The following is a 14242-nucleotide window of genomic DNA, read 5'->3' on the forward strand; positions in this document are numbered from 1 at the left end:
GCCTTTCTTTGCTCTAAGCTGAACATTTTTCTGTCCGTAGTCTTGTTTCACCGTTGGAATAGGCTTTTATATTCCATGTATGCTGCCCATAAAAAGTATAAGTGTTTGAAAAGAGAAACCAAAATTGTTTAGCTTAAAAATTGAAAGCATTTTGGTGGAACGGATATAAACGGAAACATTGGCGCCATTTAATGAAAACAAAGACGAAGCTCAGGCCTAATAAACTACTAGCCCTGTCACCATACAAATGACAGGAAAATCTAAGTGAACACTTGATTTATTCCAAGATTGTCACTTGAACTTCATTTTCCCTTTCTCTGTCATAAGCTTTTCTGCCTGTCTTATAGGAGCTGAATACTGTAACACCATAGAAGTAATCTGAGAATTCTGTTCTCCATGTTGTCCTTCCTCGTTTAGCTCTCCCTTCTTCTCTTGGGTTTACTTTCCAAACTAGAATAGGATGCAGTAGTTTGAAGATCCTGATTTGAGACATTTCTTTTAGCTCTGCCCTCTGGAATGCTTTCTACTCCTTTATTCGATAGGTAGGGCCAATGAATCTAAATGTGTCAGCTTCTCTTGGCACCTTAGCTTATGAAGGTTAAAAACGGCTGACACTGACCCCCATGTGCTCGTCCTGGTCTGAGCACTCCTAGGACCTCATTCAGTTGTTACAACAAGAGGATCGGCCTCTACGTCGATGAGGCAGCTGGAAGGCCAAAAAGTAAAGTTAACTTCCTCGAATCACATCAGTGGTAAATGAGCAGCTGGCATGTCAACTTGAATAGCTAAACCCCAGAGTCCACGTTGCCATTACCGAACCGTCCTGTGTAATACGTAGTACACTCTTCATGCCAGGTTAAGACGCCAAGCTTTGGTGTCTGGCATTACAGGAACACGTCAGAGCATCTCGCTTGATACTCTGATTAGTGAGAGATTTGTACTCAGCCAACTGACAGACTAATTTTGCTTGGCCTGTGTTAAATTTGGAACAACTTTGAATGCTTTTTGGTGGGCACAGAAGGCGGACAGGGCCCTCTCTGATCCTACCCCAGGAGTAGCTAAGAACTATGAAGCTTACTCATTTATTTGCATTACCTCTCTGCCCCTGTGACAGCAGTTAGCCTATTCCTGTGCCGTTCCGCGCCACTTCTCAGTGTCTCCCAACAATATGACAGACTCCTCCAGTGAAGGAACCCTAACAAGTCCTCTAAGAGTCTGGGGATCACAGGACTAATAAGGCAACTCTTGCTTATTACGTAATGAGGAAGCCCACCAGCTCAGCTCTCTTGTGAAAAGGCAGCAATGAATTTATAGTGTATCTGACAGTTGCTCTTGGTTACTAAAACCTGAAATGGAAGACCCTGAAATGAATAAGGAGGCTTGTCTGAAGAGCTGTTTTCTGCCCTAAGGCCAGTGTTAGTAATTTCATAGCTCACTATGCCTAGAATAATTTTATTTGGGGGTTCATTTGGTGTCCACGGGGTCATCAGAAGCTTGTGAGGTATACAGGGCAATTTGTAATGTGTTAAAAAACTCTGTTTGTCGAGGTGCCTGGGTGGCTCAGTCAGTTAAGCATCCGACTCTTGATCTCAGCTCAGGTCATGATCTCACGGTTCGTGGGCTCGAGCCCTGCAACCAGTTCTATACTGAGAATGCAGAACCTGCTTGGGATTCTCTCTCTCTGCCTCTATAAATGAACAAACAAACATACATTAAAAAATAAACATTAAAAAAATCATATTTGTTGAAGACTAACACAGCATATCAGCGTACTTGGCATTTTCAAATGTAGCATTTATTCCCATTTTACAAATAAGTAGGATAAGGCTCCAAAAAGGATACATGAACTTGCTCAAGGTCACAGGAAGCAGCAGAGTTGGAGCTTGAACTCGACTCTGGTGCCTTTTCCACTGTGCTATAATAGGAATATTTTCCTCCTGTGGATTCATAGTCTACATTCTGCCTTAACTCACAGGTTGTTGATGCCAAGGGGTGATAACATTCCTAAAGCCCTAAGTAATAACAGTAGGGCTAAAGTGAGATTCAGTGATTATCTCACGATGGTATGCAGAGGAGAGAAAAAGAGTAAACGACAACTTCAAAGATCTCAACACAATCCATAGGGATTCATGTTTCCAGGAAGGTGGTTTGGCAATGTTTGTTGTTGTTGGTTTTTTTTCCATGTTATTTATTTTGGAGAGAGCAGAGGATAGGGGCAGAGGAAGAGAGAGAGAGAGAGAGAGAGAGAGAGAGAGAGAGAGAATCTCAAGCAGGTTCCACACTCAGCATGGAGCCCAAAACGGGGCTTGACCCCACGATGCTGGGATCATGACCTGAGCCGAAATTAAGAGTCTGACGCTTCTCCAAGTGAGCCACCCAGGCGCCCCAGCAATGTGTTTTGATAGCAGTCCAAGTGATTTGATTCAGCCTGACAAACTTTTGCGACTCAGGTCATCTCCCTGTCACTCTTAGCACGTGCTATTTTCTTTTTTTTTTAGGGGAAGAATTGGCTCAGGTGCCAGAAGATCATGGGGCCTGGATATTGGGTTTAGGAGTTAGAGTGAGCTCAAGAGTTAGAATTAGTATTTGATTCTAGTATTTATTTGAATTACTTAGAGCTTATTTGATTTCTAAAACACAGTACTAGAATACAAAAGTGCTCAGAGTGTTTGCTCTCGTCCTTGTCGCCAGCAAGCTCCCCTCTGGAACAAGTGTGTCACAAGAATAGTCAAAGTGCAGATTTCATGAGGGCACTTGGCATTATCTCAGTTCTTAACTATTTCATTCAGCTCCAAGCTAGTATTTTATGTAAACCGTTTCTGTAAGCCATTTCTTTTCGGAAGTAAAAATCCATATAGCAGTACTGAAAAAAGGCTGCTGATTATAGGTGCGCATGTGCCAGTTTCAGTATTTAAATACTCGTAAATCAGGGCTGCCTGGGTGGCTCAGTTGGCTAAGCGCCTGACTTCCATTCAGGTCATGATCAGTTTGTGAGTTTGAGCCCCGCATCTGGCTCTCCAGCTCTCCGGCTCTCTGCTGTCAGCATGGAGCTCACTTCAGATCCTCTGTCCCCATCTCTGCCTCTCCCCTTCCCCCACTCACGTGTGCACTCCCTCTGTCTCTCGGAAATAGACATAAAAAAATAATAACAAATACTTGCACATCAGTCTAACCCTGTTTCATTTTTTTGTCCTTAGTACCATCTGGGACTGACAGCTCAGCCTGAACTCTACCTTCTCAACACCGTGGATGCTGACTCACTTGTGTCTAGATGACTGACAGCCTGAGAGACTGTTTAAGAACCACTTTGTCTTAGTCCTTTTGTGCCAGGTGTCCTGTTAACATATCTCTGTTAGTTCAGAGGTGAGTTTTGTTCAGATGTTTTGAACAAAAGTCAAAGATTTCCTCATGGGAAGGGTGTTAAAAGCTGCCAGCTCTAAGTGTAGGACAGAGACCCACCCACCTCACGATGGTCCTACAGTAACCAGAGTGACATGATTGGCCCACGGTGGCCACACACCCCTATGGGCTTGTGTCTTGACCTCTGGAATTTAAAAAATATATATGTGTATATATTTATGTAAACCTGAACATGTCAGTTTGGGTAGAGTTTTAAGGTTATGTGAAATTGATAGGTCTTTCTTATTTTTTTAAAAGCTATAGATAAATCAGATATTTGTTTTCTCTGGGTCACAAGTGAGAGAGGAAAGGGAGTAATGCTCTTTTTTGGAATGATCTGGTCAAATTGACTTGCCTTTTAAAGTGACACTTGACTATGGCTAGTTAAATTCGATTTCAGTTTTAACCAGACCCTTAGCGACTACTGACTAGCAGCACATCATTTCTAAAGGAAACAGTTCTTTTCAGCAGATTTATCCTGGTTATATTGTGTGCTTTGCAATTATTATTCTTTGTTGCTTTTCTTGAAATCTTGTCAGAGGTATGGTGGTATTTCCCAAAGAGCTTAATACCTCATCAGAAGATTCAGAAACCATACTCGAACCAATGATCAGTTTTCCATGTGACATCATAACTCAGCCCATTCTAGCATTCAAGCTTTAGGTATAAAAAGAAGAACCTTCTAACATTTAACTTTGTAAGTCCCAAACAGAAAATGATGGAGGTTACTTGTTTTCTTTCTAACGTTTGTAGAGTTCTACCATGTCTTTTCTTCCCATTTTTCCCCACTAAAACTCCACAGACACCATTTCTAGGTCCAAAGTCTATTTCCAGGAATGGTTAATATTTCTAGTGTTGAATTTCCTTGAATGCTAAGCATTTTATTTAAGATATTTATATCAAGTAATACGAGAGCAGAACTAGACCAGGACATGGACGACTAGTTCTCATGTCATAAACTGCCTGCCTACATGTGGGTGATAGACTTTTTTTGACCCCTCTTCTTAACCAGGACTTTTTTCTTTAAGATTTTTATAATAAAAAAAGTTAATATTTAAAAATTGGAAAAATGTTGCATAATTATCTGATTGAAAAGAAGATTGGCCACACTGGGCTTACATTCCTGCATGGAATTGCAGTTGGCTGGAACTGGATGGTGGCTAGTCCGTTTTAATGGACTTCAGGGTGGCACACACTTCTTCGATTCGTTTCCTTCTAGCCCCAAAGACATTGAGTTTGCAAACCCTGCAGCTTTTGTATGACTTTGAGCATCATTTTCCTCTTTCAGCTTAAAAGTGAAATATCTGACCTCTCTGTCTTATTTATTTTATTTTATTTTATTTTATTTTATTTTATTTATTTTTTTCAATATATGAAATTTATTGTCAAATTGGTTTCCATACAACACCCAGTGCTGATCCCAACAAGTGCCCTCCTCAATACCCATCACCCCCCCTCCCCTCCCTCCCACCCCCCGTCAACCCTCAGTTCTCAGTTTTTTTTTTTTTAATTTTTTTTTCAACGTTTTTTATTTATTTTTGGGACAGAGCGAGACAGAGCATGAACGGGGGAGGGGCAGAGAGAGAGGGAGACACAGAATCGGAAACAGGCTCCAGGCTCCGAGCCATCAGCCCAGAGCCTGACGCGGGGCTCGAACTCACGGACCGCGAGATCGTGACCTGGCTGAAATCGGACGCTTAACCGACTGCGCCACCCAGGCGCCCCTGTTCTCAGTTTTTAAGAGTCTCTTATGCTTTGGCTCTCGTCCACTCTAACCTCTTTTTTTTTTTTTTTTTCCTTCCCCTCCCCCATGGGTTTCTGTTAAGTTTCTCAGGATCACTCTGTCTTATTTTAAAAGTTAGTATTTTTTCAGTAAGACTTTTTAAAATTCCAGACATTGTTTATCTTCACTTATACAGACTTGGTTCTCTAAGTGGCAGGGAGTTGTCTAAGGTAATACTTTTTAAAAATTCTCTTATTTCTATTTCAGAGGCCCTTGAAACTTCTGGTAAGAGTAGCATTTGTAGGTTAGAGTCCTTCTGATCTTAAAAATGAAATTGAATTAACATCAGTTATCAGCTTTCATTTGAAAAAGAGATTTCTTTTTTGAGAGAGAGGGAGAGCATGAGCACACACGCACATACAGGGGAGGGGCGGGGGGGGGAGAGGGAGAGAGAGAGAGAGAGAGAGAGAGAGAGAGAGAGAGAGAGAGAGAGAGAATCTTAAGCAGGCTCCATGCCCATTGCGTAGACTGCTGTGGGGCTTGATCTCATGACCCTTGAGATCATGACCTGAGCCAAAACCAAGAGTGGATGCTTAACTGACTGAGCCACCCAGGTGCCCTGAAAAAGAGATTTTTTAAATGAGTTTCAGTATTTTAGATTTTTTTAAGACATTTTATTTATTTAAGTAATCTCTACACCCAACATGGACTTGAACTCATGACCCCAAGATCAAGAGTCACATGCTGTTTGACTGAGCCAGTCAGCTGCCCCACAGTATTTTATATTCTTTATACACAGATAGCAACTCTAGATGAACCAATTTGGATTTTCCTGCCTCTCTTGGAAATTCATTTTCTCAGGTAGTTAGTTTCATGACCAGAGAGTGTTAGGAGAAAGAAGAAAAAGGTTACAAAATTCTGTTTTGCCACTCATAAAAAGATGAAGTGCTTGGTTATACAGAGACTAAGTACTTGGGGGAGTCTAGCTCTCATCTCCATCCTATGGCTGTACATTAATGGAACAGACTGGAGTTTACAAAAGCTTTTAAGTTTGGGGTGCCTGGCCCACTCAGTCGGTAGAACATGCAACTCTTGATCTCAGGTTGTGAGTTCAAGCCCCATGTTGGTGTGGAAGCTACTTAAAATAAAAATAAATTGAAAAAAATGTTTATAAATTTATCCATCAAGTCATACAACTCCTGTAATCTGAAAAGTTGATAAACTGAGTCACACCAAAATCAGTAGAAGAGACTGATTTCTAAAGAATGAGTCTTGGGTAAACTTTTTTTCTAAGTTAGAACTTTTAATCATTCTCTAATTTATATTTACAAATCTGGATTTTATATTATATGCTTTTATAGCTATTAACGTATTCAATTGTAAGAGAAACCTAGAAGCATACACTCACTCAGTTCCTCAGGTTTAACATTATGGAGTCAATTTATAAGAGGATGCTCTGACAATGAATATCCAGAATGTCAAAAAAATACAACTAAATAATAGTTACTGGGCAGCTGCTGCTACATAACCACATGTCCACCTAATATAAAAGGCAGTCAGTCAGTTTTGGTTCAGGTCATGATCTCACAGTTCATGGGTTCGAGCCCCATGTTGGGCTCTGTACTGACAGCTCAGAGCCTGAAGCCTGCTTGGGATTCTGTGTCTCCCTCTCTCTCTGCCCTCCCTGCTTGTGCTCCGTCTCTCAAAAATATATAAATGTTGAAAAAAAATTTTTTTAATTAAAAAAAATAAAAGGCAGAGCATATTGAGGCAAATGAAATAGTTTAGCAAGTGAGGCATCAGGGGTTTCAGTAGTTAATGAAAAAAGCCTTCTCAACTTTAAACATTATGATATCAAGCCTCCAAAGTTTTGCCCCAGAAGTGTTGTCTTCATTCGGGTACTGTATTTCACCTATATGTAGGGTCCCTGCAGTGACCCCCTCTTCTTAACCCAAGCTAAAGTGGATAAATGAGCATCCTGCTTCTTTTCTACACAGATGATTTTACACATTAATTTAAATACAGTTTGTGAGTTTTCATGCATAGCTATTCTTGGTGAATAAATACTTTGCATTTCTGTTTCAAGCAATAAATATATTCAGCTCTCAGTAAAATTACAAAATTCTGGAACCTGTTGGGTGTTATGAAAAAAGCCCATTTCTAATTAAACACTTAAGTCTATTTTTAATGCAGAGTATACATTGAGAGAATGGAATCTTTCCAGGACCCTGAATAGAAGTACTTCTCCATTGTGGAATCAACACGAAGGGTGACATTTCTCTGCATGCTGTTCTCAATCTCCCTGACCTCCATGCAACATATTAGATCCAGCTGCAGGACTATTTAGTGGAATAAAGTCGTTGGATTCTTGCCTTGCCTATTTTCCCCAGAGGACAGTGTTGCCCAAAATATGTATACTTGTTGGTGGAACTAGGAGAGCCCCATGACAGGTACAAATGACAATTTTAAAAATAATTGCCTGTGCCAATTAATACACAGAACAGTGGGGGTTAATGCCTAGACTGCAGACTTAATTTCAGATATTCCGACATTGTTTCTTTTCCCAAATACTAGACTTCACCTTCCTTTCAGATGAACTCTCCACTGTAGGAGACATCAAAGAAAAGGAAGTAACCACCACAGATAATTTTATAATGCATTCTTGATTTTTTTTCAGTGAATGCTTTTTTCATTTGTTTGTTTCTGGTTTTGCTTTTTTTTTTTTTTTTTTCCCCCTTTCTCCCCAGGCTTGGAGTCTTAGAAGGTAGATCTGAGTCACAGATGTAATGACTTCAACAGTATAGTTAATTTTTTAGAACCTTAGGGCAGTTGTAGAGGAGTTTCAGGTCACAGGTGTAATTAACATTTAATGTCTGTTTTGATTTCTGTGTTTTCGAGTGTCATACCAGATTAGCAATAGCACTGGACTAATTCCTTTCACCCCTACAGTTGTCATCTGGGGAAAAGGGATTTTTTTTTTTTTAGCAATTCACCTTTGTACTCCTAGAAATGCTTTCAAGTATAAAAATGAATACATAGACCTTTAAATGTTAAACATTTATGTTTGTGGCAAAATAGTCAAATTTTGAGATAAGAGCGAAGCCCACAATGGTAAACCAAATTTAAATAACAACATGGCCATTCTCCTCTGATGTAATTGTTTCCCATTCTCAAAAGGAATTTATGAAAGCTTTAATTACCTTGCCCCTATTTGGAGAGAATTAAACAATGAATGGAGCATCATTTTTTTTTAAGGTTTATTTATTTATTTTGAGAGAGAGAGAGTGAGCAGAGGAGGGACAGCAAGAGAGAGACACACACACACAGAATCCGAAACAGGCTCCAGGCTCTCAGCTGTCAGCCCAGAGCCCGACGTGGGGCTTGAACCCACAAACTGCGAGATCATGACCTGAGCTGAAGTTGGACACTTAACCGACTGAGCCACCCAGGCTAGACCGTCACATTTAATACATATATAGATAATTCTTCTGTAGCCATTATATAACTAACTCCTAATTTTCAGATTGGTTTGATGTAATATAGATTATTTTTTGCCACTAACTAGAAAATAAAAATTCTAAAAGTCAGAAAATCATGTCCTAGGTTCTGAAAGACAACAAAGATATTTTTGAGTTGACTATGACTCTTGATTTGGAAATCAACATAAACAATTGAGACTTGCTATACAAGGCTATGCGAATCCTGTCTCATACTTTTGCAGTATAATTTACTACATACTGAAAATTTATTCTTCAGAATAAATAGTTTTCAGAAGCCTTCTTGTCTTGTATGTATGTAGCTTCATTTTTTGGACACATTGAAGAATCGAGGTCTAATGTAATCCTTATACATAGAATAGAGAACACCTAGAAACAAAAAGATAGACATCAATACGGTATCTATGGGAAACAAACACTGAATTTATTGTATTCTGCTTGTATTTTTCCAAAACTGTCCCTCAGTTTAGGTGCCTTTTTTTTTTTTTAAGTGACCTCTACACCCAATGATGGGCTTGAACTCACAACACCAAGATCAAGAGTCACATGCTCTACTGACTAAGCCAGCCAGGGGCCCCGTTATCCCTTAATTTAAAAACAAACAAATGCCTTCCATCTCACTAACTTTTGGCTTAGATTATATAAGTGGCTCCAGAAAAAGAAGCCCAAAAAAGTCAGAGCCCATTAAGATCAGTACAAATCTAAATCTGAATTTATAATGTTACTATGTCATCCTAAAATTTGAATTTTAAAATATTGGTGAAAGAGTGGGGAGATTTGGCTAGATAATAAAATAGAAATAATAGACACCTCAACTTAGCAAACCTCTATTCAGTGTCTGGTTGTGCTCAGCATCTCAAGAGAAGCAAAACTGCTTCTAGGGGATTACAGTCTAGTGGGTAAATTAGCTGTGAGTTTAGGCAGATGACATAGATGTGGGTCTTTCACCAGGATGAGGTCCTAGGGCCATGCAGAAAAGGGTAAGGAGTCAGGGGAAATAGCGTGTGGAATAGAGTGCTTTCGTTGAATTGTGGGGATGTCAGCAAATGTTCATACCCAAAGCAAGTTAAGGAGTCCACTCAGCTCCCATTCCCACCCGTATCAATTATCAAGGCTTCAGATATCTAGTAGATTGTCTAATCTAAATCCTCCATTTTCTTCTGCTTTCTTACACCTCTTGTTAGTATCTTCAAAGAGCGCACAGAGAATAAGGGGTCAGTAAGTTAGTTGTTCTCATCTCAACATGGTAGCCACGTGAGGCAGCTGTCTGCACAATTTTCTAACGAAACAGGAGTGTAACTATCATAGATGCATAAGATCCAAGGCAAAAATATGCCTACCTGAATCATTGTCGTATCTAGGGAAATAACATTCTCCAATGCAGAGAGACTTCTAGAACTCATTTCCCTATGCTTATTAGACACAGATAATTCTTACCTCATGCCTACCTTTTAAATGTTGGTGTTCCCTGGAGTTCCAATCTCAACTCTTTTGTCGCCTCACTCATACCTGTTGCTTCACTGGTAAGCAAGTTATTAGATCTCTCTTCTGAACATGAGACTTATATTCATTATACTATACGTGGCATTTCCACATACATGGGTAGGTGGCTGCCAGACTTTTAAATTGTGCACAAATCAGTAATTTGAGCTTGCTCCTCAAAATGTTCATTTATTTATAAACTTATATAAATGTACTATTGGCCAGTGTGTCTATTAGTAAAGCTTTTTGGTTTTTTAATTTTTTTAATTTTTATTTAATTTTTTTTTTTATGTTTATTTATTTTTGAGAGAGACAGAGACAGAATGTGAGTGGGTTGGGGCAGAGAGAGAGGGAGGCACAGAATCTGAAGCAGGCTGCAGGCTCCAAGCTCTCAGCACAGAGCCTGACACGGGGCTCGAACTCACGAGGTGTGAGATCATGACCTGAGCCAAAGTCGGACGCTCAATCGACTGAGCCACCCAGGCGCCCCAAAGCTTTTTGTTTTTAAGATAGAAATATATTCTTCCTACATACCCACGGATCTCCTTCTACATCTCTTAGGGTATGAGTACTCTAATTTAGAGACATCTGCCACAGGTACCTCAGTTGGTATAATATAGAATTAAGAGTTCAGGCCCTGGAGTAGAGGGCCCCCGTGATTGTGAGCAAGAAAGTTTTCCTCTCTAAGCCTCAATTTCCTTATCTGTAAATGGGATTATAACAGTACCTACTTCATAGGGTATTGTTTAATAAAGACTTTGGTCTTCGTCCACAGTTCCTGGCATAGAGCTTCTAAAATGCTTGGAATTTACCAGGTATGGGAGTATCTTTGTTATTCATGAGCCTCTTGGATCATACCGGAGTTTACGTTAATGGTGTGATCCATGGTGGGCTCCTAGATAACTTCAGGATATGGCTAGTCATGCCAGGAAGACCAACTATGTGACTAGACCTCCAGGAGGGGAACAGGACTGGAGACTGAGTTGTGTCATAGGGCCAGTGATTCAATCAATGGTGCCTACGTAACGAAGCCACAATAAAAACTCTGGGTACTGAAGCTCCGTAGAGTCTCTTGGTTGGTAAACACACTGATGTGCTGGAAGGGTGGCATTCCACAGGGAGAGGGTACAGAAGCTTTGAGTTTGGGACCCTCCCAGACCTACACCCTATGTGTTTCAATTGGGCTGCTTCTGATCTGTATACTTTATAATAAAACTGTAATTGTAAGTATAGAGCTTTCCTGAGTTCACAAGTTGTTCTAGTGAAATATCAAACCTGAAGGAGTCTTGGGAACCCCTGAATTTGTCGCTAGTTGGTCAGAAGGGCAGGTGGCCTGGGAACCCCCAATGGCTGGTGTCTGAAGTAACAGCAGTCCCTTCAGGAACCATGTCCTTAAACCTGTGGCATCTAAGGTGAGCTGCAGTGGTTGGCGTCAGTATTGAATTGTATTACAGTACACCAGGTGGTGTAAAGAGGTATTTATTAGGATTAAGTCACTATATTGTACACCTGAAACTAACATAACACTGTATTATACTGGAATGAAAATAATAATAATATAAAGTTTACTTACAAAAAAAGGTTAAGTGAGGTAGTGATATATAAAGCAATTAGAGTGGGTTCCACATCATAAACACTCATTAACTATTAGCTATTATTGTTTTGTCCAGTACTTACTGGACTTACTCTCCTACCAACCCTGTTCTGCTTCATTTTTTACATTAGTGAAAGGCCCATCTTATATCGGATTGCCCAAACCAGAAACCTAGGAATCATCCTGGACTCCTCCTTCCTTCCTTTTCCCACGCACTTAGTTGCTGAGTCCTCAATGTTCGTAGACTCCATCTCCTCCCGTTTTCACCATTACTGCTTTAATTCAGACCCAGCTCATCATCTCATTGGCCTCTCTGTCTTTATTTTCTCCCCTCTTTTGCCAGTCATCTCTAATCATTTTCTTTTTCCTTTTCACATTTTTTTTCATGGTGAAATATAATATGCATGGAAAACAGTAGACACAGTTTAAACGACTAGATTAACAAACAGTTGTAGACTGAATACCTGTATTTGTGGGTCAAGAAATAGAATATAGCAAGCATCCTAGAAGCCTGGCTGTATCTCGCTCTCTTTTCCATAGATAACCACCGTTCTGACTTTTATGGTAACAGGTTTTTTCCTTGTCTTTATAGTGTGACCATCTGTTTAAACAAACAGTTTCATATTGCCTGTTTTTGAGCTTTGATAAGGCAGGCATCTTTCTGAGCTGGCATTCTGACTACGTTACTCCCCTGTTTAAATCTTTCACTGGCTCACTTCATCTCGTTGACTTCTCAGCTCGCAGCCATGTAGATCTATTGGGGATTTGTTCTCTATCAGGTTAGCTAAACTGTAATTCCCATCCCTGCATTTTTTCTGAGTTATCTTGGCTCACAAGAGACATTTTGCTGGAGATTTGAAGGTAAAATTGAAGCAGTATAGCTTCTGTATTCTTTTCACACTTGGAAGGCTCGGTGCAGGGTTACTAGGCGCTGTTACAGCTTGTGCGTGTTGTTTATCTGCTGGCTCACCTTGCCGTTGCTGGGCAGCTGTCAGACCCACAGATTGTTCAGCTCCTTCTGGAGCTCCTCCTTTAGCTTCTTTGGCTACAAGGCCAGTGGATTAGCTCCATGATAGACGGCTCCAGCTTCTCCTACAGGTCACACCATGATCGAAGTTGGAGTCAGTTAGAGACTGACTCAGGTTTCTATTTCTCTGTGGGTTCCAGCTCTTCCTTGCAGATTCCAGTTTATTTTTCCTTCCCAACTGCTGCCTGGCTAAATTTAGGCTCCAGTATTAGAAACACAAGCAACAGCCTCACATGGACTGTTTAACCAGCTCCCAAGTTGGTTAGGGTCATGTTTCTATAATTCCCTTTGTATATATCACTACTCATAGTTTTACTTCTCTGGTTGAACCCTGACTGATACAGATTTTGGTATCAGAAGCTTCCAGAGGAACGTTACCATGAGTACAGGTCCTCCGAATAGGTTCTGGGTCATCTCGAATTGGTTCTCTGGTGTGATGAGATTTAAAGATATTAATGGCCATTTTTTCCAGTAGTAAAGACAATGCTAGCAGCCCACGGCATGCTAGCAAAGCATTTTTTAAAGACTGTCGCCTATAGATAAGATACCCTTAATCAGGTGCCTGTAGAAAACAAGGGCTTTGGGTGATCAAGTATTTACTGTCATAGAACATTTAGTGGAAAAGAGAAGTATAATTAGGTTGGTTTCTTCTAAGTGTGCTGGAGAACTCGGGAAAACAAAATGATGGGCTCAGGGCTTTTAACTCCTCGTTTAAAGTCCGATGAGGGGACCTGAAAGCTTTATGACTTCCCAGAAAGAAACTCAGCTCCTGTAGCTGTGAGGCTGATATTTTTGAAAAACACAACACAGGGACTTATCCTGTGAGTGGCTAATCACTACAATCATAAAATTCCCACCCTCACAGAGTCTCTTTTGTCAAAGTTAGGGCATTGCTTTGGAAAGAGTGGGACCCTGAAAATTAGGATGGGGATATGTGGGCAGATTTCAGTGACAGGGAGTCCTTAAATCCCTGTATCTGACTGAGACCCCTTTCCACTCCTTTCAGAGAATGACTGAAACTTGGACTGAAAGGTAATCTCCACTAAATGAAGCTGCAATGCCAGAGCTTTCTTGGTATAATTGTAAGGTACAGCAGTGATTCTGTACTGGCAGTGATTCTTCTTTACTGGGGCAATTTTATTCCCCAGGGAAATCTGGCAATTTCTGGAGCTATTTTTGGTTGTCACTCTGGGGGTGGGTAGGTGCTATTGGCATCTAGAGGGTAGGGGCCAGGGATGCTGCTAAACATCCTGTAATGCACAAGACAGCCCTCCACAGAGCAATTAGTCCAAAATGTCAGTAGTGCCGAGACTAAGAAACCCTGACATTTGGGAAGGTATCCAAAGGCTTAGGGAGATTGGAATGTTAAGGTAGATTTATCCTGCTCATTCACCCCCTAAATATATCTACTCCCTTCACCAAGGCTGGGGAAAACACATTTGTGAAGGGAGTCCTGGCATCCTTGGAGAGTTCCGTGGCAACTATCTTCTGTAAGCCAGAAATGACGGTGGAAACTGCTA

The 14242-nt window shown here is 40.5% G+C and overlaps 2 protein-coding genes across 8 annotated transcripts in view; one reads left to right on the forward strand and one right to left on the reverse strand.

The window, feature by feature from the left end:
• Positions 1-4715, forward strand: part of SLC11A2 (solute carrier family 11 member 2) — a 43338-nt gene extending 38623 nt beyond the window's left edge. For all 6 annotated transcript variants that reach the window (XM_019419356.2, XM_019419358.2, XM_019419357.2 and 3 more), the window contains one exon: positions 3198-4715. In XM_019419356.2, the coding sequence (XP_019274901.2) occupies positions 3198-3275 (78 nt within the window). In that variant the 3' untranslated portion in view covers positions 3276-4715. The remainder of the gene's footprint in view (positions 1-3197) is intronic.
• Positions 4716-8238: 3523 nt separating this feature from the next.
• Positions 8239-14242, reverse strand: part of HIGD1C (HIG1 hypoxia inducible domain family member 1C) — a 31464-nt gene continuing 25460 nt past the window's right edge. For both annotated transcript variants that reach the window (XM_019419354.2, XM_053894783.1), the window contains one exon: positions 8239-8988. In XM_019419354.2, the coding sequence (XP_019274899.2) occupies positions 8924-8988 (65 nt within the window). In that variant the 3' untranslated portion in view covers positions 8239-8923. The remainder of the gene's footprint in view (positions 8989-14242) is intronic.

Source organism: Panthera pardus, unplaced genomic scaffold (assembly GCF_024362965.1).
Source record: "Panthera pardus isolate Hobbes unplaced genomic scaffold, ASM2436296v1 HiC_scaffold_6, whole genome shotgun sequence".
NCBI lineage: Eukaryota > Metazoa > Chordata > Mammalia > Carnivora > Felidae > Panthera > Panthera pardus.